The sequence below is a fragment of the Panthera tigris genome, chromosome F2, assembly GCF_018350195.1.
Source record: "Panthera tigris isolate Pti1 chromosome F2, P.tigris_Pti1_mat1.1, whole genome shotgun sequence".
Lineage (NCBI taxonomy): Eukaryota > Metazoa > Chordata > Mammalia > Carnivora > Felidae > Panthera > Panthera tigris.
This window is the reverse complement of record NC_056676.1, coordinates 63,093,981-63,120,152: the sequence shown is the minus strand read 5'-3', so window position 1 is coordinate 63,120,152 and position 26,172 is coordinate 63,093,981. Positions and strand designations below refer to the sequence as shown.

General features: G+C 40.4%; 1 protein-coding gene across 1 annotated transcript in view; it reads right to left on the bottom strand.

Moving 5' to 3' along the window:
• DEPTOR (DEP domain containing MTOR interacting protein) overlaps window positions 1–26,172 on the bottom strand; it is a 134,666-nt gene that overhangs the window by 67,941 nt on the left and 40,553 nt on the right. Inside the window, exons 2-3 of the mRNA XM_007075589.3 lie at window positions 24,170–24,348; window positions 22,802–22,925 (exon numbers count right to left, since the gene is read on the bottom strand). Coding sequence (XP_007075651.1) covers window positions 22,802–22,925; window positions 24,170–24,348 — 303 coding nt within the window. The remainder of the gene's footprint in view (window positions 1–22,801; window positions 22,926–24,169; window positions 24,349–26,172) is intronic.

The following is a 26,172-nucleotide window of genomic DNA, read 5'->3' as shown; positions in this document are numbered from 1 at the left end:
CCTTAAGCTTGTTTGACTCCTTATCCTTTGTATCTCGGCTATTCTGAGGTCTCCGTTAGGCCATCTCATCGTTCCCTGTAAAGTCTATGTGATTACCAGATTCAAGACTACCTCCCCTATTCAACTATAAGGTCCAATAGGATAGGGTCCATGTTTGCCCATAACACTTTGTTCAATGAAAAATGGAACTCCATAAAATGCCAAAATCATTGTGTCATTTTCCTCTTTAAAACTATTTCTGATAAATTTCCTGTCTTCTACATCTTTCTTTCAAAAATCCTCATTTCTTTTCAAACTAACAATAATATGCAACACAAATTGTACCATTTCATTCTAGAGCAGGAAGAAACCTTAGAGACCACTGTAATCCAACCCCTTCTTGACCCACTCGAGAAAAATGTAATTCTCTAATACAATATTATGTGTCAATTATATCTGAATTTACAAAACATAATTTGCATCCAAATGAGAAAAAATTGTATGGCAGCATTCAGTGTTGTGGGTAGGAAATTTGATTAAGGTCATGCAAAGAAGCACATGATACATGTTTATAAATCATTTCCTTTGGGGGTAACTGAACCTCCATACCTGAATGTCCATTCATAGGATGTGCATTTTCCATGCTTTTCAGACTTGGAGCCCCAATCTGCTGTGGAAAGGACACCAGGCTAGCAATTTGAAGACTTCAGTTTATTCAGAATCACTTAGCTGTAAGATGTAAAACAAGCCACTTTGCTTGGTTTCAGCCTCCTTTTCCTCGAGAGTATAATGCTATCTTCACCCATGATTGTGAGAATCATATATGAGTGTGAATAAAACAGTTTTATGGTACAAAAAGGCAAGGTATATCCCAAGGGTTACACTACTTAACCAATCATTGTGCCTACATGCCTACCCCACGCAGGATGAACTTGTGCCCCACAGCTATGAAATGACAAGGGAAACTCCTTGGTGCTCCCTCCAGTCTTTGCAGCAGATTCTTCAGAGTCCTATCATATGAAAGCCATGGCAGGGCACAGGACTGGGGGGCCCCGCACAGCTCTGCCACAAACTAATGACGTAGTTTCTCACTGCTTCTGTGTCCCCATATTAAATGAGGAAGATAACGCCTATTCTACATCCTTCCTTGAATTGCTATCATCATCAAAAATCTTTGGAAAGAGAAGTTCCACGTATATTAAGTGTATGCTTTTATAGTAAGAGTATTTATAAAAGCTATTAGCATCTAACAGAACTCATAAAAAAACCCTTCTTGCTCAGCATGTAACAAAATCTTGAAAAAATCTTTTTATTTAGACCTTTTTCTAAGTCAATCCTCTTCTGTGTTTCAATCCATCCTTAGAAAAAGCTCCTGGGCTGCCTTCCCAGGGTTAGTAACAGCTGAGTTGGGATGAGCAATAAGAATTATGTCTAATATTTTAATGACCAAGCCCTTCGAAGAAGATGAAAAGGACAGATGAGAATCTAGAAAAGATCCCTGAAGGACTCACGTGCATGTCCAAATTAGGAATGCCACCATTTCTTCATTTATTTTGGCTCTCAAATAAGATATTGTGGCATGAAAATAGAGGAAGTCTAGTCTCCTCAGTTTTCCAGTTTTAGACATCATTTCCTCTAAGAAGTCTTCTCTGATCCCACAGATCTGGACCATGTGCCACTGTGAAAGACTCCCATAATTCCCTGCAAGGCCTTTCGAGCCCTAGGGGAATCATCCACTCACCTAAGTTTTTTGAGATGAGTGTCTTTGTCTATGTGGTTCATGGTTGTTTCCTAATATAAAAGATCCTCAAAAAGTATACGCTGAGTGAATAAATAAAACTCATTTCTATGCATTCCCTTACTGTACATCTTTACCCTAGAGTATTAAAACTGACCCTTTTAGCTATTGCCAAAGAGACAGGAGACAACAGGTGGTAGTGAGGATGTGATGAAAAGGGAACCCTTTTATATTGTTGGTGGGAATGTAAATGGCTCCAACTGGTATGGAAAACAATATGGAGGTTCCTCAAAAAATTAAAAATAGATCAACGTTATAATTCATCAATTCCACTTCTGGGTATATATTCAAAGGAAATGAAAACAGGATTTTGAACAAATATCTTCCCTCTCATGTTTACCACAGCATTATTTACAATAGCTAAGTTATGAAAACAACCCAAATGACCAACAAGACATGAACAGATAAAAAAGATGGGGTACATATATACAATGGAATAGTATTTAGCTATGAGAAAGGTAGATATCCTCCCATTTGCAACAACAATGTACTCAAGGATGGACCTTTAGTACATTATGCTAAGTGAGGTAAGTCAGACAGAGGAAGACAAGTATTGTATAATATAACTTGTATGTGGAATCTAAAAAGTGAAATCTATAAAAAAGAGAGTGGTTCACCAGGGGATTGGGTGGGGGGAGATGGATAAGACTGATGCTATTTAAGGGTACAAACTTGTAACAAGTAGCAAATAAGTCATAGAGAGCTAATGCACTGTATAATGAATATAGACAATAATATTATACTAGAATTATGTAGTATGACAAATATCACTATGTCTGTAATCATATTATGATATATAAATGTACTAAAGTAACACACTACACACTTTAAATTAGCACAATATTACGTGTCATATTTACTTTTTTAAAAAAGACATAATCTAGGGGCACCTGGGTGGCTCAGTCAGGTAAGCGTCAGACTTCGGCTCAGGTATTATCTCAGTACATGGGTTCAAGCCCCACGTCAAATTCTCTGTCAGTGCAGAGCCTGCTTCCAATCCTCTGTCTCCCTATCTCTCTGCCCCTCCCCTGCTCTCTCTCTCTCAAAAATAAATAAATAAACTTAAAAAAAAGACATAATCTAGATTAAATATAATTCTTGCCAAGCCATTATCTGATACAGAAGGTTTGATTTAGCATGGACTCCTAAATTCTGTGGAATATGACCATATAGTCCCTGACTCTAGTCAAACTATGAAAAGAAATACAGACCAACAACAACAACAAAAACTAACCTATAAAACCTGTGTGGAGATGAGGTGAATCTAGAGTTCCTGCCCTACCAATACTCTCCATTTATGACACATCTGCAGATGCCTGGCTTTTCTCTCTCTTTATACCACTCTGTCCCCTTTTAGCTCCACAATTTTCCTTTCAGGGTGTGGAGAGGACAAGTGGATAGGGTTTACTTGTGTCACTTCTTGTAACCAGAAACATGATCTGCCAGGCCTCTAGAGCTCCTGCTTAGTAGCCAGTGGCCTCTGGACAAGTGACTGGTGAGCCGCCGTCGCCAATATGAGCTTTAGAAAAGAGACTGTTGGCTGGTCTGCCCGCACTGGTTCAGCTTGCCATTTAAAACATACCCCACCAGCCTTAGTTCTTCCTCATTTCTCTTTAAAATCAACTAATGTCCCTATATAGGTTCCTCTCTTTAAGATAAAGCCTTTCATGGGATTTTTTTTACTGTTTATTTTGAGAGAGAGAGAGAGAGAGAGAGAGAGAGAGAATGAGCAGGGGAAGGGCAGAGCTAGAGGACGAGAGAATCCCAAGCAGGTTCCACACTGTCAGCACAGAGCCCAATGCAGGGCTGGAACTCATGAACCGTGAGATCATGACCTGAGCTGAAATCAAGAGTCAGCAGCTTAACTGGATGAGCCAGCCAAGCGCCCTGATTTTACTACTAATACATTGTCCTAGTGTTAAGGCAAGAGTCTGGCTTACCACTTATTCCAATGATGTTTTGCTAGATAGCAAGCTATCCCCCAATTATATTTCATTTAATATAATGTTTTCAAGGTTCATGCATGCTGTAGCATGTATTAGTATTTCCATCCCTTCCACAATTACTATTGCCAAATAATATTCCATTATATGGATAGACTATATTCTTCTTCTTCTTCTTCTTTTTTTTTTTTGGATAGACTATATTCTGTTTATCCATTCATCAGTTGATGGAATCTGGATTGTTTCCATTTTGGGTTCTTATGAATAATGCTGCTGTGAACATCCACACACAAGTTTTTGTGCAGAGACATGTTTTCATTTCTCTTGGATACACATCTAGCAGTGGAGTCGCTGAGTCAGGTGGTAGCTCCGTTTCACTTTCTGGAAAACTGCCCGACTGTTGTCCTAGTGGCTGCACCACTTTCATTCCCACGAGTAACATGCGAGGGGTCCAATTTCTCTACCTCCTGGCTAACATTTGTTATCATCCATTCTTTTTCATTAGGACCATCCTAGTGGGTGTGGTGTCTCGCTGTGGTTTTGATTTGCATTTCCCTGATGTTTAATGGTATTAAGCATGTTTGCATGTGCTTATTGTCCACTTGTATATATTCTCAGGGAATATGTCTATTCAAACCCTTTGTTCATTTTGAAAATTAGCTTGTCTTTTTATTATTGAATGTTAAGTGTCTTTTTTATATTCTGGATGCAAGTCCATTATCAGACAGGTGATTTGCAAGTGTTTTCTCCCATTCTGTGGGTGGTCTTTGCATTTTCTCGATGGTATTGTTTGTAACCAAAAGCTTTTAATTTTGAAGGAGTCCAAATTATCCCTTTTTCTCTTTTTGTCACTTGTGTGTTTGGTGTCACGACTAAGAAACCACTGCCCAGCCCAAGCCCGTGAATATTTATCTGTTTCTATGTCTTCTAAGAGTTTTACAGTGTGAGTCCTTACATCTAGTTCCATAATCCATTCTGAGTTCATTCTTCTATAAGGCATGGGGCTGGGGTCCAACTTCATTCTTTTGCATGTGGCTCTCCAGTCATTCCAACACTATTTGTTGAAAGATCATTTGTTCCCTGTTGAATTACATTGGCACTCATCAAAAATCAATCAACCCTGCCGGGCCTTCTTCATGCCTAGGTTCTGAAGTCACAGAATGTCAACTGCCCTGAATTATATTTATAAAGTCATCAGATTCAGGCCAGACTCAAGGGGAGGGGATACATGCAGCACCTCTTCATGGGAAGAGCAACATGCACGTATATTTGGAACCATCTTGGAGAGTAGGTACCACACGGGTTTATTTTTATTTACTAGCTGAAAGGCAATTTCAATATTTGTAGCTCATTCACAGTTTTGTCTTATCTCTTCCTCGTTTATTTATTAGTTTTTACTTTACTTAAAGTGTAGGGTAGTTTTGAAAGCATGAGATTAAAGGCAAATCCAGCCTTAAATCCTAACTCTGCATACGTGTTAGCCGCATGACCCTGCTTCCCCATGTGTATACTGGGGGTAATGACAGTGACAACTTGGGGAGTTGTGCAATATGAGTGTGATAATGCATAAATACTTCAGTCATTGTGCCAGCTGCCCCCTAAACACTGAATACAGTTTAGCCATGATGATGATGATGATGATGGTGATGATGATGGTGGTGATGGTGATGATGCTAAAAGTTTTCTAGATGAAGCCACTATTTGATAAAATCAAACCCCTTTGTGACAAAATGAATTAAGATTCTGTGTGCATTTCTCTAGACAAGAATAACAACTCTATTTTAATAAGTAATCAGGAGTGTATATGATGCTCAGAAACTTACATTTTATAGAACATATTCATTTTTCATCAAAATTGTCCCGTTATGGCCTGTAATCATGACATAAAGCCATATACCAAATATGGTGCTAGGCACCAACAATACTTGCCTCCCGTAAGCATGCACTCAACAGATTTTGATCGTGCATGTGAGTTTGATTTCCACCTTTCCTGGATATATATCTGAGTCAGATTTCCCAGACTGACTTTAAGCCAGGGGGAAGGCAGCATTACAATGGAAGGAACTGCTACATTTAGGGGCCAGTACAGAAATAGAAATAAGCTGATAACGATCTCCTTGTGCATGGAAAAAAAAAAATCAAAATAGTTGAAGGGCCCTCTATAACATGAGAACATACGTAAATGGTACTCAAGGGGACAAGCTACGGAGATTCACAATGACCCATATGCATTATGTGGCCAAAAAGGTGGTTTAGGATTTAGAGAGATAGAGAGATAGCTTTTTAAAAAGGCGTGTGTTAATATAATGATAAATTACTTTGAAAGGCAAAATATGTAACTCTATACACGATAACCATTAAAAATTAAAAATTAACTCACCCAAATATTAAGACTCCTGGGGGTAGTTTGTGAATGATTTTCCTTTTCTTAATGGAATTCTCTATTACTCAAATTATTCCCCAAAGAGTATACACTATTTTTGTAACTGGGGAAAAATGTTATCAATAAAGAAATTATATTGAGGTTAAGTCTTGTTTAACCAGATGGCTCATTTCTGACAAAATGCTTATATTAATATCTAATATAATAAAGTAGTTCCCAATGTATTAATAATATACTTAGATGTATTCTCCCAACATTTAGTTTGAATGTATAACATTGACTTCTGTGATTAGCAAGAACGTATTAATAAGGAAGAAATGCTTCCATGAGCATTGGTATTCTTATGTGCTATGCTATTATCTATAGAACAGATGTCATACAGATAAATTGACATAGTTTTCATAATAATTAGGTTTGGAACGAGTAAACAGGAAGCTGTTCAGTTAATATTTTTGAGTAAAAACATTACCTATTAGAAAGGGTGAGGGAAAGAAAGGAAAAGCAGCATTTCCCATTCTTTGCCAACACATTACCTTTTACTATCCTTAACTTGTCTCCATATTACACACTGAATTAAACATACTGACTTTCATCTTTTTTCTTACTCATGCTACTCCCTGACATCTCCCCTGCTCTCTTTCTCTGGAGAAATCTATTTCTCCATTCTCTACTCTTCAAAAGGAGGCAGGGGAGGTGTTCATTGCACAGTGATACAGTGAACGGGTCATTCACTTGCATCACTTGTACTTTGTTCAGGTACAAGGAAACCTGGCTTCAGGTAAAAAGGGGGGTTAAAGTCCAGCCCCGATTCCTCAGGAGCAGTCCTGTGCACAGATGAGGGACTACACCAACCTGAAGGAAAGGACGAAAAGGTCACCGGTTCTCATTTGCACTAGGGGCTACATGACACAGTGGAGCTCTTTTAAAGGGCTGGATTAAATACTAACCCTTCTTTGAAAGTATCCCAACTAAAGCACAATCCAGGCAGATCTCTCTCTGATTTGAACTTAAAGTCAATACCATGGTTTATATATCCATTGGATTTTTAATGCACTCAAGCTAAGCTAGAAGCTTCTGAAAGATAAGACACCATGTCTTAAATGCTTTTATTTCTTAAAAAAGAAAACAAACAAACAAAAACCAAACTGAGCCTAGGGAAGGCATATACATTAAGTGCTCAACAAATATTTGTTATTCAACCGACTAAAAACTAAAAATATCACAAGCGACAGAAATAGAGAAAGTTATTTGCCTTTGAAAGGTGAAATCCCTTCCTCTTTGCTTGCTATCCTAAAATCTGATGGAAGAAAAACTAGAACTTTTTCGTGATGATTTTATGCTCTGAAGAGACTGATATTCTGGAACCTGAGTTGTAATTTTCACATTGCCCATGGTTTTTAGTGTTGCTGCAGTAAACATTTTCAGAACCTAAGTCAGCTTTAGACAGATACGAGTGCAACTGTAAGACCACAGTCCTAAATGGCCACATTCAGCCATGGTTTCCTAACTGCAAAATTACACAAGAAGGAGAGAAACTGAGCACTTTTACAATGAATTCAAAAAAATTCCAACTTCTGTGAGCCTTTTTAAACAACTGTCAGGGGAAGCTTAGTTCTAAAACATACCATAAAGGCTCCTTTTAAGGGAATGGTTATTATTTAGTTTGGACGCTTCCGTAATTATTGGAAAATAGAAGCATTTGAGGCCAAAGACAAAGAAAGAAAAGGGGTAAAGAAAGAAGTTTAAGGGAAGCAGATGAAGTAGTGAAGAAAAATTGAGGACAACACCAACTAGGGAAAATAAATATACTGTACAAAAGTAAGAAAGTGATAAAAAAAAAAACTGAACACAATGAGAAGTGGATACTACTTTTGTGCAGGTTAATGAGCCAGGTGACAGTAGGACAACGTTGTCCTGTACATTTGTGGAAGTGGTGTGAAAGAGGAGAAAAAACAGTCTCTGCTCTCTTTTTTCAAGCAAGATCTTACATTGGACAATCATAAGACTCCACTCTTGAAACAGACTTAAAAATCACTGCTTTAATACACCTGTGGTCAACTGATTTTGTTGTTGTTGTTTCAAGTTTTTATGTAAATTGTAGTTAACGTATAGTGTAATATCAGTTTCAAGAGTAGAATATAGTGATTCATCACCTACATACAACACCCAGTGCTCATCACAAGTGCCCTCCTTGATGCCCATCACCTGTCTAGCCCATCCCCCCCATCCACCTCCCTCCATCAACCCTGTTTGTTCTCTACAGTTAAGAGTCTCTTACATTTTGCCTCTTTCTCTTTTTTTTTTTCTCCCTTTTCCCTATGTTCATCTGCTTTTCTCCTTAAATTGGTGGTCAACTGATTTTTAACAAGGGTTCCAAGGCCACCCAATCAGAAAGAATCATTTTTCCAACAAATTATGCTGAGATGATTAGACAGCCACGTGCAAAAAAAGAAAAAAAAAGAGGCTGGACCCTTACCCCATACTCTGTAGAAAAATATAACTCAAAATATATTAAAGACCTAAGTAGAAGAGTTAAAACCATAAAATTTTTATAAGAAAACATAAGGGTAAATCTTCGTGACTTGGGATTGGGCAAAGGATTCTTAGGATACCAAAAGCACCAGTGACAAAAGAAAAAAATAGATGAACTGGACATTAACATTTACAACTCTTGTGCTTCAAAGACACCAGCCAGCATGTGAAAAGATAACTCACAGAATGGGAGAAAATATTTGCAAAGCATATGACTGACAATGCATTTGCAATCAGAATACATAAAGAACACTTAGGGGAGGTGGGGAGGGGTGGGCTAAATGAGTAATGGGCATTAAGGAGGGCCCTTGTTGGGATGAGCATTGGGTATTGTAAGTGATGAATCACTAAATTCAACTCCTGAAATCAATACTACACTATATGTTAGCTAACTTGAATCCAAATAAAAACTTGACTTAACGCTCAATAATGAAAAGACAAATAACCCAATTTCAAAGTGGACTAATGATCTTCATAGACAAAAAAAGATATACAAATGGTCAATAAGCGTATAGAAAGATGCTAGGCACCATTGGTCCTCAGGAACTGCAAACAAAACCACAATGAGCTATCTCTTCATACCCTCTAGTAGGCAAGAATCAAAAAGTCAGATAATGATAAGTTGTTTGCAAGGATGTGGGGAAACTGGAGGGCTCATAAGCTGTTGGTGGGAATGGAAGATGGTACGGCCACTCCGAAAACATCTCAGTTCTTCAAACCACTAGACACAAAGCTACTACGCGATCCAGCCATTCTACTTCTCTATGTCCAGGAGAAATGAAAACATATCTCCACAGAAAAACTTGGTACACAAATGTTCACAGCAGCATTATTCATTACTGTCAAAAAGCAGAAACAAACCAAATATCTGTCAACTGATAAAACTGAAAATGTCATACGTGGACACAATGGAATACTATTTGGCTGCAGAAAGGAAGGACATATTGATACATGCTACAATAGGGATGAACCTTGAAAACATGCCAAATGAAAGAGGACAGTCACAGAAGACCACGTACTGTATCATTCCACTCACGTGAGATGTTCAGAACAGAAAAAGCTACAGGGACACAAAGTAAACCAGTGGTTGCGTAGGGATAGATGAAAGGCCAGGGAAATGATAGCTAAGAGTTAATGAAGTGATGAAAATGTTCTAAAATTGTGGTTACGGTTGCACATATCTGTGAATATACTAAAAGCTATTAAATTGTATACTTTAAATGGGTCATTTGTACAGTAGGCGAGTTACATCTCAATAGAGCTGTTAAAAAATCACTACTTTGGTCATTTCACTTATTCATTCATTAGTTCAATAAATATTTATTGAGCATCTTCTATGTCCCAGGAGATGCAGAAATGACAAGACACAGCCCTTGACCTTAAATTGCTTACTTGTCAGTGGGAAGCTTATTAAAATTAAATTAAAACCTATATGCAAGGTAGATAAATACCATAAAAGAGTTAGTAGAAGTATATAGATAATGAAAGGGAAGAAAGGCATCTAGGAGTGATCCGGTTGATTACCTCCCCCTCTGTTCCTGCCTATGAACACAAATGGTTCCAGAGACAGTGGCAATGAGAAGCAACCCTGGGTTTGAATCTCTGAACTGTGATTTCCAAGCTGTGGTTGGGCTCTACGATCCTAAATTTCCTCTTGCAGGTCATAAAGATAATAATGCTTACGTCAATGGGGTTATAAAAATTAGAGCTAATCTATAAAAGCCTCTAGCAAATAGCCTGGCACCAAGTAGCAGTGAACAAGCAATACACATAGGTACATACACACACCATGAGAGTAGACCCTTGTTGACTCTTGTCAATCCTCATCAGGTTGGGCAACAGTTCAAACTAACCAGAAGAACCAATTCCAAGTATCTGGGGACAGGAGGTGGCATTCAGGTGACAGGTGAAACACATAAAAGCCAAAGAAGTTTAATTTCTTCAAAAGAAATGTTATATTCTAACGAATGCTAACACTGATAAAAATCAATTTTGTTTAGGATGTTAAATTATAGTAGGCTACAGAGGACAATCTTTGAAAAGTACTATTTGGGTGGTGGTGGTTTCCCTAAGTGTGTGAAGCTTGTGAAAATTTATTGAGCTGCACACTCAGGATATGTGTATTTTATGTGTATTAAGCTTCAAAAGTTTAACTACAAATTGAACTTTAATACAGTTAAAAATATCTGGATTTTCTTTCTTTCTGGTCTGAAAGACTCTTTTGTCAGGGGCTCTGAAATTAATAAATGCTTTCTGTCAATTCAGTGCTGTTTTCATTTGGCGGAACAATGCCTTTGCTTACACTCCTCAGCTCTGTGTGAAGAGACTATAATTAAGTAGGGATGTTTCCATTTAGTAAATAAGCAAGAAAAACAGCATAGCAACTACACCTCTTGGACTCGTCTCTACATTTCAAGACAAAGCCACCTACGGTGGGGAGGGAGTTCCACACAAAGCCTCTAATGATGGAAGAACACCCTCCTTCCTGAAAAAGTCCCAGCCATGCCTTCCCCTGGTATCACTCTTAAAAAAATCCACTTTTACTTTGCTCCAATATGTGCCTCTTCTCTCAGAAGGTCCTGCGCCCTCTTCTACTCTGTGTGTGTTCTTTTTCCTCTTTGCTGCAGAATGTCTGGCACAGCCTCATCATGCCCTATCCCTCTTGATCCATTCACTCTAGAATCTCAGCACTTAAAAACAAACAAGCTATTTCCTCTAGAAAAGCCTCTGAGTTCTTAATCTCTTCCAGATGGAATAAATTTGACAGTTGACGTAAGTGAGAGTCATTGGATTCAAAGCATATTGGATATGGTATTCAATCTCTACAGGTTCATTCAGGGAATTAAAATTTTTTTTTTTTTTTATTTAAAAAAATTTTTTTTTCAACGTTTTTTATTTTTATTTTTGGCACAGAGAGAGACAGAGCATGAACGGGGGAGGGGCAGAGAGAGAGGGAGACACAGAATCGGAAACAGGCTCCAGGCTCCGAGCCATCAGCCCAGAGCCTGACGCGGGGCTCGAACTCACGGACCGCGAGATCGTGACCTGGCTGAAGTCAGACGCTTAGCCGACTGCGCCACCCAGGCGCCCCTAAAATTTTTAACTTTTAATGCTTATTGTGGGAAAGTGAAGAGTATACACTGCGAGAAACTTCTGCAGGAGCACTCTTCTCGAACTGGAGGTTTAATGCTTATTACTTAGCCCATCGCAAAATTCACTTGCCTTACCTGTAAAATAATGGTGAAAATCTCTCCCTCTTAGGGTATAGGAAGAATTAAATGAAATAATGTGTGAAAAATACTTATGATGTTGCCTAGAGCAAGGAGTGCTCAGTAAATGATGGCTGATTAGTATTCTTATTCTTTGAATGTTTCTGATAAGAACCTACAATGAGAAAATACAAATAGAGTGATCTAAGATTATCAAATATCTATTACTGGTTTTACTCAAATTTGAACATTCCACACGTTAGGAAAAAGGGAAAGGGGCTAACCATTGATTTCTTTCCTAAATAAGAATGACCAAGGTCCATGACCTCAAAGAGCTTCTGGCCAAGTTGGAGAACTGAAACACAATCACCTTGGAGAGATGGCTGCTGTAGTTACTGGGCTAGAACCCAGGATGAAACAGGTGCAGAAAGGGAGCCAGAATAACCCATTACGATTCAACCACACTCCGTACTTGCACAACAGTGGTGACTGAAAGAACCCTGTGCCAATTCCGACCATCACATCATACATGGTACACTCTCAGCGACAACAGAAAGAGCAAGTCAATTTTCCACTGACCGAGTGTGGGCAATTCTGCCTCCCTGTCCACTCAAGGAGATACAAGATCACTCATTTCAGTTCCCAGGTGGGTCTCCAGGGCTTATCAGTCCGGGTCCCAGGAAACTACAAGAATGTGTACATGGGTAGTGAAAGATAGTTTATAATAAAAGAACTACTGATCTATGGGCAGTGTTAAAGGAAATGACACTGTAAAGCTCCCAGACTGGCAACATCAGTGATCATTAACAACTCTTGGTCTGAGGATTCTAGAGGGAGGGAAGTTTCCAAAGCCTAAAAGAGATGTGGGAAAGGACAGGGCTGCCTGACATCAGCTGGAGCCTCCAATGGTGGGGAGGGAACAGAGAAATAAAATCCTGACCTCACGCTCTTCCCTCCCACTTACTTCCTGCTCATGACCCCCACTGACTGAGGCAATGGCAATGCAGCCTAGTAATGCAGTCAGTCTCTGGGGAACACGGAGGGCTGGGAGTGGGGAGAGAATGGATCTGGAGGACGAACAGAAATGTCTCACGTACAGGCTGGACATCTCAGCATGCTGGATGCAATTCTAGTGTAGAGAGGCAATCCGGGGTAACACAAGGATACTTTGGACTATCTGCATTTTGACACCCTGCATTAGACGAGGCTCTGCTGGGCTTTACCTCAGTCTGCACCACAAATCCGTGAATTATGCATTTTCTTGCAATTTTAGAGATGAAAAACAGGCTCAGAAAGGTTGCATGTTTTGATGAGAGACAGGAGAAGAGCTCTGGCACATGCTTCCCCAACTCTAGAAATCTCAAATGGCTCTTTCATCTTACCAGTTGAGAAGTAACAACAGAGACAGATTGGCAAAGTGAATGTTACAACGACAAGGTTCACCGCCCAGCAGTTCCGCGGGATCAGGAAAACATGGCAGAAATAACCAGCACAGTCAACCTCCACCGTCAGTGAACCCAGTCTGCCGTTGAAGCAGCAATGTGTTTACCTTTAAATCAGCTCTAAATGACACCTAGAGCTAGAAATCTGTAGATGACAAGCTAGGGCTGATGGCTTCTGACAGGCACAGCTGGCTTGCTGCCTGTTCCGCATGTTAACAAAGCTTGAATATTACTGCCATACGTTATATGGGGATAGCATTGCCAAGAAACAGTAAGGGGAATGTGATTTCCAAGACCAGACCCAGAGATGTTTCTCAGCCCCATTTAAAAACCTGTTCAGCTGCATACTGTTTACTATCATCTAGTGGCGTTCATTATCGCTACTGCCCTGGCTTGAAGTTGCAGAAATTTTGCAAAGTGGAAACTGCAGACGGAAAAGCGGTTACGATCACGGGCTCCGGAGCTGGAAACCCAGGTTGGGATGGTCTCCATGCTTTCTGGTAGTTCACCTTGGTGAACTTGGTGAAGTGCTTGGTATACAGTTCATCGTTATCGTCCGAATCTCCAGGGCACACACCACTGTCTCTCCAATTCCTCTGGTCAACATCTGGCCCTAACAGCACGGATGTCACCTTGCTCTGTCATTCTCGTGCTTGCTGGTACTCTACGTTAAGCCTGATGCCTCCTGCCCACCTCCCACCAGCTTTTTTAGTGATTTACAATATTGCAATTTATCTTATCTACTTTATAATTGTGGTCAATAAACATAACATAATATTTTACCATTTTAGCCATTTTTAGGATATAGCTTAGTAGCATTAAGTACATTCACCTGACTATGCAAACATCATCACCATCCATCTTGAGAACATTTTCATCTTCCCAAAGCGAAACTCTATATCCACTAAATAATAACTCCTGTTCCTTCTTCCCCCCGGTCCTCGGCAACCTACTTTTTGTCTTTATGAATTTGCCTACTCTAGGGACCTCACGTAAGTTGGATAATACATTTGTCCATTTATGACTGGCTTATTAGCATGATGCTGTCATCCACGTTGTGGCACGTGTCAGAATATCCTCCCTTTTTAAAGTTTACTTATTTTATTTATTTATCTCTACACCCAACAGGGGCTCGAACTCACGACCCTGAGATCAAGAACCAGTGCTCTTCCGACTGAGCCAGCCAGGTGCCTCAGAATCTCCTTCCTTTTTAAAGCTAAATAATATTCCATTGTACATATGTACCACATTTTATCTATTCATCCATCAATGGACATTGGTTACTTTGACCTTTTGGTTAATGTAAATAATGTTGCTATGAATAGGGTTGTACAAATATCTGGCCAAGTCCCTGATTTCAATTACTTTGGGTACATACGCAAAAGTGGAATTGCGCTGGATCATATGGTAATATTATGTTTAATTTTTGAGGACCCCCCCCATACCACTTTTCATAGTGGCTACACCATTCCCACCAGCAATGCACAAGGGTTCATCTCCCCCACATCCTCACCAACACTGTTACTTATTATTTGTTGTTTGTTTTTGTGATCACCACCCCGATGAGTATGAAGTGACCACATCATCACTTTTTGTGTTACCAATGGATCTGTGTTCCCAGATGCATTTCACTACCCCTACTTCCCAGTCTTGGGGCATAACCAAAAGTATAGACCCTGGCTAGTTCTGTTCCCAGGGAATAGGCATGAGCTCAGCTACATGACCAAACTGGCCATGAGGTTGGCTCCTAGATGGCCCTTCTCTGGCAGGCTGAAGCTGCAAGCTGTAAAAAAATTAGAAAACCAACAAAATTAGGTGAACCAGGGCTGGATGTTTTCAACATACATACACACTCTTTTCCATACTTTACACTTACAACTTATAAGGGAGTGTTTAGACAGAGAAATTGTTTGAAAATAACTGCAGTATAAAATTTTTGTAGATATTGAAAATGATAAAACAATGAGTTTGTTTTATATAGTCTCTCCAGTCCAAGGTCCCTGACAGGCAAATTATTAAACATTTTAATAACCCGTCAGGTGAACCCCACAATTTTGCATGGCCTGTTACATAGAAACTTTTTTTAAAAAGAAAGGAAAGAGGGGCGCCTGGGTGGCTTGGTCAGTTAAGCGTCTGGTTCTTGGTTTGGGCTCAGGTCATGATCTCATGGTTTGTGGGATCAAGCCCCACGTGGGGCTCTGCACTGACAGCACAGAGACTTCTTGGGATTCTCTCTCTCCCCCTCTCTCTCTCTGCCCCTCCTTGGCTTACGTGCGCTCTCTCTCAAAATAAATAAATAAACATTAAAAAATAAATAAATGAAAAGAAAGAATAGGTGGTTAGGAGCACCTAACAAGGATGCAGTTCTAGATCAAAAGTTTCCCATGACTCCACAAAGAGCTGCACATATAATAAAACCCCTTAAATTTCTAAAATTGTTGTTAAACACCCTGTGAAAAGACTTTAAAGACAAAGTCCTTTAAAAATAGCATCATTTTAAAACTTTTTAAAGCAGTAATCTCTTTTTTCAAGTAAAATTTTACAGAAAATCCCTTTTTTAAAAATTTCATGTTTGTAACACAACATATACTTACAAATGTTAAGCAATGAAACCTATACGGTAGCTTTGATTACCATACACACAAAAATACAAAAAGAAGAGAAGTGGTGATATTTATTGCTCCCTCAAGAATCAGCTACAAAATCCAATTAATTTGTGCATTTTGTTTCAGTTTCCAGGGTCTAATTCTCCATGGATTGTGCACATCTCCTCATATCTTGCAAGCAGAAGCACTGACAGCTCATGTTCTAAACTATCTTTTCAATGTTTGCCTAATGAGCAGACTTGGAAGATAGTGTCTCTCTCTGAAGCAAAAGGGCAGACTGGTTTACTGTCCTGTATAATAAAGGTAATGTCTCCCTCTGCGCTAGAGAGCAGTTTGCTTTAAGACTATTACAAAAAATTCAGGTTCCTCATGCTTTCGATCCTCTTCTGTAACCCAACCCTGGCAGGTGTCATCTGGCACCCATTGTGCTCTGCTATAGGAACCAAAGCTTGCAGAACTCATTCCAGAAAATGATGATACTCTGGTTATTACTATTGCTGAGAGTAACAAACTGTCCTTTGTCTCTGACCCAGGGGTCTCCTGTCTTCTGCCGCGGCATCCAGGAAGTGATGGCACGCAAACTTGTTAGCTTGCAAATAAAATAAAATCTCAAGATTCTTAACAGTTCTTGACATTAGTTATACAGCATGGAAATCATTCCTTGTCAATCAGACAAGCAGTTGTGAAAGGAAACAACTTTTAACCTACTTACATTGCAGTCTTAGGACACTCTTCAAATAAACCAAGAAGACAGGAAATGTTCACTCCAAGATTGTATGAATCACTATCAAACTGAGCAGCACATGTAAACTGTGAAAATGTCATACATAGCCTATTAGGAAGTATTTTTATTAAAGTTTGCAAAATAATTAAAATGCATTTTGAACACAAAATTGGAATCAATTCATAGGACTCAGTATCTCAGTTTGAAAAGCACTTCTATCCCAGAAATGGAACAAGATGAAGTCAAAAGCTTAAAAACTTTTAAAGACTTTTTTTTTTTCCTCCAGCTTCATGCTTTAGGGTTACATCAGTCATTAAACCTCTCTCTAGCTCATCTTCCTCATCTCTACAGTGGGATTAACTGTGTAATAACTCCCAGCATTGGGCAGGGGGCCAAATATGATAATAGATGCTTTTTAAACCCTAAAGAGGCAAGACAAGGTGAACCTCTGGCTAGTGCTGTTTGCCATTAAAAGCAAGTTCTCTGTAGCGCTTTCATGGAACAAGTTCAGCAGCTCACAGCGATCATAGCACGCAGAGTCCTTTGTTCATTCAATAAATATTTATTGTGCCAGGCACTGGGAGGGAACAGGAAAAAGATCCCAGGGGCACATGGGAGAGAAACCTCTGATAAGATAAAACACACAAAAGGGCTTTTCCCCTTTGGATACAGTTTCTCCCTTATATTTCCCTTCAGTCCTATGGAGGAGAGAATATAAAGGAAGCCGTGGGACTTCAACAGAGATCTAATGGCATGCAGACACTGTAAACCAATTCTTCACTCAGGTTTATACTCCTAAGCAAACTAAATAGACCATGAGTGGCTGGAGAGAGAAATTCCTGCTGCTGAACAGACCAAAGGCCCTTTAGGTGAAAAACTAAACTAATGTCTTTATGAACCAGACCTAGAAGGGACGTACCTCCATGTTAAGACTGAGGTTAAATTAGAATTGAGAAGTCTCCTCTAGGTCTCAAGATAAAAATCAGGGTTAGTTAAAAATGTGCATTTAGGAGCGGCTAGGTGGCTCAGTTGGTTGAGCTTCTTACTTTTGATTTCGGTTCAGGTCATGATCCCAGGGTCATGGGATCAAGCCCTGTGTTGGGCTCTGTGCTGAGTGTGGAGCCTGCTTAAGATTCCCTCTCTCTCTCTCTCTCTCTCTCTCTCTCTCTCTCTCGCTCTCTCTCTCCCCTTACCCTTCTCCCCTGCTCATGCTCTCTCTCTCTCTTAAGATAAAAAAAAAATTAACGTTTTTAAAATGTGCATTTCAACTTTTGGTTTTAGTAAGGAAAGTCCAGATTGTACCTCAAACTTATATTCTCTTTTATAGCTAACTCTATTTATCAATATATAGAGAGAACACTTGATAATCCTGAGTTCACCTTTTTCCTTAAAGAGATCTATTTTGCTAACTGCTAGATGATAATCAATCTTCGTCGTTTGGAATATGCACCTGAAATATCTTCTGCCACGTGAAGGCTGAGTACACAGATCCACCGTTGTTCTTTTAAGTCACAGGTATTTCTATCCTGATGATGCAGGTTTCATATGAAAACTAAAAATTGCACTATTTGGCACAACATGAGTTTTGTTCATGCATTGCATGTCTGAGGTATCTGGGCCCATGCAAAATTAAGTGGGAAACGGTATGCTCCTCCTGGAGACGGCGTGCCCTATCTTATGCACCTTCAGTCCATAGTGAAGGTCTGATGAACGCCTGTTGATGGAAGTGCAGTGGGACCTGAATGTTCTCAGATGAATTGCTCAAAATGACAAAGTCTGGGCATTGATCCAGGGGCACACATCCTCCTCACACTTCCATCCAGCTGGCAGCAGTAGATGGGCAGCAAGATACGCTCATACCCTGAGGTAGGCCCTGACCTGTGTGCTCATACATCATGTTAGTTCATTTAAGCCCCACAAGAAGTCTACGAGGTCAATACAATCAATATTTCCATATACCAGGACGGCAACTGCAGGCACAGAGAGGTGAAGCCACTTGCCAACAAGGCACAGAGCCAGGATCCACACCCAGGCAGCCTGGCTCCCGGCTCTTAACTTCTAGGCTAGGCTAAATCTTAAAAGAATATGATAATAAGAATAACAGATACCGTTCATTTATATACTGATTGACTACTCTAATAGCAGCCGCTAACATTTCTTGGGCTCTCACTCTGTGCCTAGCACTGTGTTCGGTAATGCACAGATTGTAAATTCCTCCCAACAGCCTTTCCAAGTGGGTCTCAGCCTTGCCTCCATTTATGACTACAGATCAGAGAGTTTCAGTAGCCTGCTCAAGGTCGCAGAGCAAGCTAGTCGGAGGCCAGGACTGGAGAGCAGGGTTGGGTGACTCCGAAAACCCACACCCACTGTCACTCACTATGCAGAGGACTCCGGTCACCAGCTCTCCCATAACCTTCCTCATGGTGGGACACCCTGAAAAGGCCAGCTTTTGCCCCTTAACTGGTGTTCGTTTGAGTACCTCTGAGTTGAATTAACTGGAGCAAGATGGATACTAAGAGGTAGCAGAGTCACTGTGAGTTTTGAAATACAGCTGTGTCCTACAAAATAGCATACTGAGAAACGTCTCTACGGATAGGAAATCAAGGTGCCCAGAAATCAGCCCGGTTCACCAAAACCCCAGGCAGAAACCACCCAGTTTCACAAAGTTCTATTAATAACCCAGAACAAGCAAGCAAGAGGAGGGCAAAAAGGATGTACTGACAACACAGCCAGCCCCCTCCAGAGCTGGTGGGAGTGTGTGGAGAGCAGCGGCCTGTGCACCTGCTGCCTGGGTTCAGGTGTCCCTCTTGAGCCATATCGCCATCACACAGAAGTGATTTTATTGCCTCAGGTCCCAAATGCTCCTCCCGAAAACCAGGGTGATAATGTAATGTCCCATTTATTTTATATTGTATTTTATATTATTATTTACTACGCTATTATTTCTATTATTATTTACTATTCTATTATTACTCCATTAAGAGAGTTCAAATAAAATAATCTAGTAGAAATGTTTTGAAGAGCTTAATTTACAAATAAAAGATGTTTCTATCACACTTTTAGCATACCATGTAGATTCATCTCTTTTTTGGGGGTGCCTGGCAGGCTCAGTCAGTGGACTGTGGGACTCTTGATCTCAGGGTTGTGGGTTCGAGCCCCATGTTGGGTGTAGAGATTACTTAAAAATAAATTCTTTAAGGGGCGCCTGGGTGGCTCGGTCGGTTAAGCGTCCGACTTTGGCTCAGGTCATGATCTCATGCTTAGTGAGTTCGAGTCCCACGCTGGGCTCTGTGCTGACAGCTCAGAGCCTGGAGCCTGCTTCAGGTTCTGTCTCCCTCTCTCTGTCCCTCCCCTGCTCACACCCTCTCTCTGTCTCTCAAAAAAATGAATAAATGTTAAAAAAAAAATTTTCTTAATAAATTCTTTAAAAAAAAGTATCTCTTTTTTTTCTTACAATACTGTTTACTATATTCCCTGTGTTCTTTAGTCCCTAAATCTATAGGTAGATTTGTGTTGAAGGAAAATTGCTTTACTCTTCTTTTCCAATGTCTACTTAGAATTATTTCAGTTACTTTTTATAGAAAATTCCATACCCAGATATTTACAAACTCCTATAAACTACATTTTGAAGAAAACATTGATTTCATTAATTTAATTTCCACAAATAATAATGATACATCTTTCCTAATAAAAATGTTTTCTAAAATTTTGAAGAAAACACTGATTTCATTAATTTAATTTCCATAAATGATAAATAATGATACATCTTTCCTAATAATAAAAATGTTTTCTAAAATTTATTAACAACCTAGTAGCAATAAGTTTGGGCTGTGGGCTCCTAGGTTCGAATCCCAGATGTTTTTACTAGTGAGGGACCTTGAGTAAGAGCTTGAATCTCTCCCTACCACATTTTCCTCGTCCATAAAATGGATACAATTCTTCTAAATCAGGTTCATTATGATAATCAAAAAAATGGACTAGTCAGGATGTCTGATACATAGTTATCAACCAACAAATATTATCAATTGTTATTATCTTAAAAGGCAAAGAAAAAAAAGAAACATATATTTTGCAAGGCCTTCTTTCATAAATGTTAGAGATATCCTAAACAAGTATTCTGGCTTTTAAAAATATAGGGAAAAAAAAAAATATAGGGAAAAAATATAGGGAAAAAATAAAATCCTTGAAGAGGTGAGCTGTGCACAAAACTATTTACTTCTTCACACTATTTTTTAAAGTACACAAAACTTACAAAATAATATACATGCTGAGATTTATAGAAAAGATATCCAGGGAAACATGAGAAATACAATAAAAATGATTAAAGGTATGCTAAACAAAACTGATCATGTAGGTACACTGAGCCATCAATTCCAAAGGCCCTAAAGTTTGTTCCATGTATGTTCCAGCAACCAACAACAGGGGCCAAGACTGAGAGGCAGCAGCTAGTTCACGCAAGGTTAAATACTGATTAAATTACTTTTCCTAGCATCAGCACCTGGGTGGCTCATTTGGGTAAGCGGACTTCGGCTCAGGTCACGATCTTATGTTTCCTGAGTTCGAGCCCCACATCAGGCTCTGTGCTGACAGCTCAGAGCCTGGAGCCTACTTCGAATTCTGTAACTCCCTCTCTCTACCCCTCCCCTGCTTGCACTCTGTTTCTCTCTCTTAAAAATAAACATTTTTTTTAATTAAAAATAAATAAATAACTTTTCCTATTACTAATTTTACGAGCATTTTGAGGAATAAATTTACTGGGAAATTGAGGTACTGAACACTAATTGCACACAGAAAAAAGGATATAGCAATATTGATCCGTGGAAATGACATGTTTTTGACAACATAGAATCTTACAATTTGAAAGGACCATCATAGTGATCAAATTACTTACCACCTGCTAGAATTTTCTGAAAGGAGCTAAGAAAGTAAAAGAAAACAGCAACAACACATATACATATACTCAGATATACAAACAAAGGTGCTAATGGATCCCTTCCATTCAAGTTCACGTGAGTCCAGGAGATGAGGGGTTTTGTATACCTTGGTATAGAAAGCAAGAGATGAGAGAAGTAGCACACATGGGGCATGTGTTGGACAATACCAGCACCAGAAGCAGGTGAACAGAACTGGGATGGAGGCAGAACACAGGAGAGACAGACTCCAGGGTGGCCATCGCTGTCAGGCTAATATCTGAAACGACTGTCATCTCTGGGGCCTGACACACCGAGCTACTGAGCTAAATATTTAAGTAATTGACACAATTTATTCTAGTTCCCACAATAGCACTAAACACCTAGGAGGTAGGTGCCATCACCACTCCTATGTCATAAAAGAGGAGGTTTACAGAGGTAAGGTGACAGGGCTAGAATCAAACTCATCATGCTGCTTGATCTGACCCCCCTGACCTACCTCCCCATGCACCAACCCACCCATCACAGAGTAGGCTCTTCTGTGCGATAAATACATATTTCCAACTCCCTCAAGCCTTGCAAGGCAGCCAGAGTTAAGGAGGGAGTGTCTGCTCTAATGGCTGCCCTGGAAAAAAAACCAAAAAACAAAACAAGGCAGGATGGAAAAGGGACCACAGGAACAGCGGATCTGCCCAGACACGGACTGGACCGCCAGGGAGATCTGAGATCCAGCCTCTGAATCCTCCTTACTACAATGCATTCCCCTCTTCAAAGAGCTGAGAGATTATTCCTCTTAAACCATCCTGCCTCCTGAAGTCCTCTCACGAATCATCTCTTGACCTGAACTTGAACTTCCCCTGTAATTGACACTGCTTCTCCAGCCATTGACAAGATCAAACCTCCAAGTTACACAACGGTGTTCAAAAGAGAAAATAGGCAACTGCATGACTTGAGGGCAAACAGCAAGCTGCAACTTTGCGGGGTTTGTTTTTTTTTTTTTATGTTGGAATTTTGTCACATCGACTTACACGTAGAAAATAAGTATTTAAATATTTTCTATTTAAATAAAATCTTTATTAAGAATCTTATGAAATCGACTTCATCCCTGGCAAAGAGAAAAGCAAATGAGTGATGGAGTCTTCCCATATTAAAGGGAACAGTTATGTAACCATCTCGCGTGAAGAGCCAGGCTGAAGTCAGAATGATAAAAGCCCGAAATAGCCCTGCTTCTCTCCACAAGTTAAGATCACATGGGGGATTCCACGAGCAACATACTTCTCATACAGCCTCTGTCCTCTCATGAAGGCCTTCACTTCATTGTCCAGCGGGAAGGTGCCGTCATCCTTCCGAAAGCGGTAGAAGAGTTTGACGTCCTTGAATTCCTTATGTTCATCACACACTGAAACACAATGTACACAGAGAGGCCCGTAAGAAGAAAACAAAACAAAACTCATTTAATTCCTCACATGCAGTGAGATGCTAATTAAGACTTGTTTCACTGCCTCATTTCTCAAGCACACTCCTCTATGATTTAATACAGGTATTTAACACAGTACCTGGAATAGAATGAGTACTATCATCATCACCATCACCTCATTGTCTAGTAAAAGGGTCACAAAATTCAATTCATCACTCATTCCACAAACTCTCCTTGAGCACAATGGGGGAGGTATCAGCCTCAAAGAATGTGAAGGCTAGTGAGATAAAGAGCAATGTCAGCATGTAATAAAAATATGGTACAACATGGGGCGCCTGGGTGGCTCGGTCGGTTGAGCGTCCAACTTCGGCTCAGGTCATGATCTCGCAGTCTGTGGGTTCGAGCCCCGCGTCGGGCTCTGTGCTGACAGCTCAGAGCCTGGAGCCTGTTCCCGGATTCTGTCTCCCTTTCTCTCTGCCCCTCCCCTGCTCACACTATGTCTCTGTCTCTCTCAAAAATATATAAACATTAAAAATATATATATATATGGTACAACAGGGCAATGAAAGAGGTGAGGAGATACTGAAGTGACAGACGAAAGAACCCCCGTCGCCTAGCTGCAAGGAATGGACACTTCTCTGAAGAGCTCGCATGTCATTAGAAACCTGAAGAATGGATAGAAAATGGGCAAAAGTGAAGAGAAAGGGCATTCCAGCCCAAGAGAACATCAACATATGAAGGGTCTTGGTCAGTTTTAGAGATTTCAAGGAGACATGTTCATGAATGTTCGTAGAGATGTCGAGAGTAACAGCAAAAATTTGGAAACCCCATAAATGTCCATCAGCAGGAGAACGGGTATAGGCACAAAGGCATAATTATACATGGCATACGTAGCAGTGAAAATGAGCAAACATGGATGAATCTCACAAACAGCATGTTGATCAAGTTGTACAAGAATAATCATGCATTTTTATAATGATTTAAAGCACTTGCAACAGTATGATACTTTGCTAAGAGATGCATCTACAGAAAGGAAAAAGTATGAGGCAGTAAATGGAAATAAGCCCAAATGCCTCTCGGAGGAAAGAAGGGAATGCCACCAGCAAGAGGTGCACAGGAGACCAAGTGTTTTATCTCTTAAATGGGTAGTTTTGTATCTGGAATAGAAGACGCAGCCCGTGTCTTCCTCCCAAGCTACCTTGACGGTCGGTGGCCACCTCACTCACCGTGATGAATGATGCCCCGGTCTGCTAACTTCTGCATGAGTTTGATTGCTGTCTCTCTGTCAGAAGCCTCTTTGTGCTCAATCAGCCAGTCAATCAGTTCTTTGGCAACAAAGCAGTTTGGGTAGGTTTTGAGATGATGTCGCCTATCTTTAATAACCTTTTCTTCATGCAGCCTGAGCCTGGAAAGAAAGTTTGGCAATCACTTTAGGAATTTTAATGACAACACAGATCAGTCAGCCGATTGCAGAGCTCAGTAACAAGTGGAAGCTCTAAATGCATTCGAGTGCCGTTCACATCCCTGCATGTCAGTGGGGGAGGGGGCAGTGAGGTTCTACACGGTCAGGGCCCAGAGGCCCCAGACAGTGATTGCACCCCCAGATCTAGAGATGATGCAAGCAAATGGAGGGGAAAACAACCATGGACAAGCTAGAGCTCTCCTGCCAGCCTGGAGACCGAGAAAAGCTTTCTCACCCCTGCTCTGTCTCACTGCCTTCTCTTTATTCCTCTCTACCAGTGGGCTTATGGCTTCGACCAAACAGCAAACAAAAACTCTAGAAACTTGCTGAAACCAGGTACTTCCTCTTCATCACAGATTGCTCAAGGTCACCACGTCTGCATTCATTCACGTACGTAACATACAAATGAGTGTTCCATCCCCTGCCACTATGCACTTCCAGGAATCAGAGACCTATGTGGGAAAGTGCACAGGGATCCTGGCCTTCGCCTGTCCCACTTTCTACAGGGGCAATAGCTTATCCTTACGTGACGCTTACCAGGTTCCAGATGCTTATTTGAGCACTTTCCATAGATGCACTAGTGTCTGCAACAACCTCATCAGAAGTTATTATTACCATCTCCTTTTTTTTTTTCTTTTTTTTTACATCAGAGAGAACTGAGGCCCCAGAGAGATTAAGTGACTTGCCACACAGCTAAAAAGTGATGAAAATTAGATTTGAACCTGTTGGTCTCCCTTCAGAGTCCAACTTCCCAAGTGTCACATCCTGCTGTTTTTAGCCAGGGAGGGATAAACAAAAAATCCAGGAGAGATAGATTAAAGCTGTTGGACAAACACAATTTATTTACAGGCTGATGGATTAGTGTGGAGAAAAGTGGTTGACACAGAACCTTCCCTTACTCCCTTCAGAACTCAGTGGCTTTTTTCCAAAAGAGTCTTTTTTTTAATGTTTATTTAATTTAGATGGGGCGCCTGGGTGGCTTGGTCGGTTAAGCGTCCGACTTCGGATCTCACGTTCCGTGAGTTCGAGCCCCGCGTCGGGCTTTGTGCTGACAGCTCAAAGTGAAGCCTGTTTCGGATTCTGTGTCTCCCTCTCTCTGCCCCTCCCCCGTTCATGCTCTGTGTCTCTCTGTCTCAAAAATAAAGGTTAAAAAAAAATATTTAATTTAGGGGGGGTGGGGCAGAGAGAGGGGGAGACAGAATCCGAAGCAGGCTCTACGCTCTGAGTTGTCAGCACAGAGCCCAATGCAGGGCTCGAACCCACAAACCGTGAGATCATGACCTGAGCCAAAGTCAGATGCATAACCGACTGAGCCACCCCGGTGCCCCTCCAAAGGAGTCTTAAACCTGCCTTTAAAAAAGAAAAACAGTTTCTTCCATTTGTTTTTCCTTCTCTTATCATCCTTGCATTTACTTTTTAATTCTTGAGTTGGGCGAAACACAAGATCAGTTTTCTTCCTGTTTCACCCCCATCGTCCTATGCCCCTAACTTCATTTTCTCAACTGCCACATGAGTAAATCACACAATAACTGTATGAGCTTGGCAAGTGGCTTAATGTCTCTTTCTTCCTCTGTAAAATGAAGGCAGTTATGCTCAGCCTATCCTTGGCCACGTTGAGACTGGGCGACATAATGTCTATTAAGTACCAGCACCCAGCATAGTGCCTGGCACAGAACAGGTCCTGACCTCCTTTCTTCTACTCCCTAAGGAAAAAAGTAGATGATACTCTTGCCTGCTTTTTGAACGGAGCTCACCTAATGAAATTTA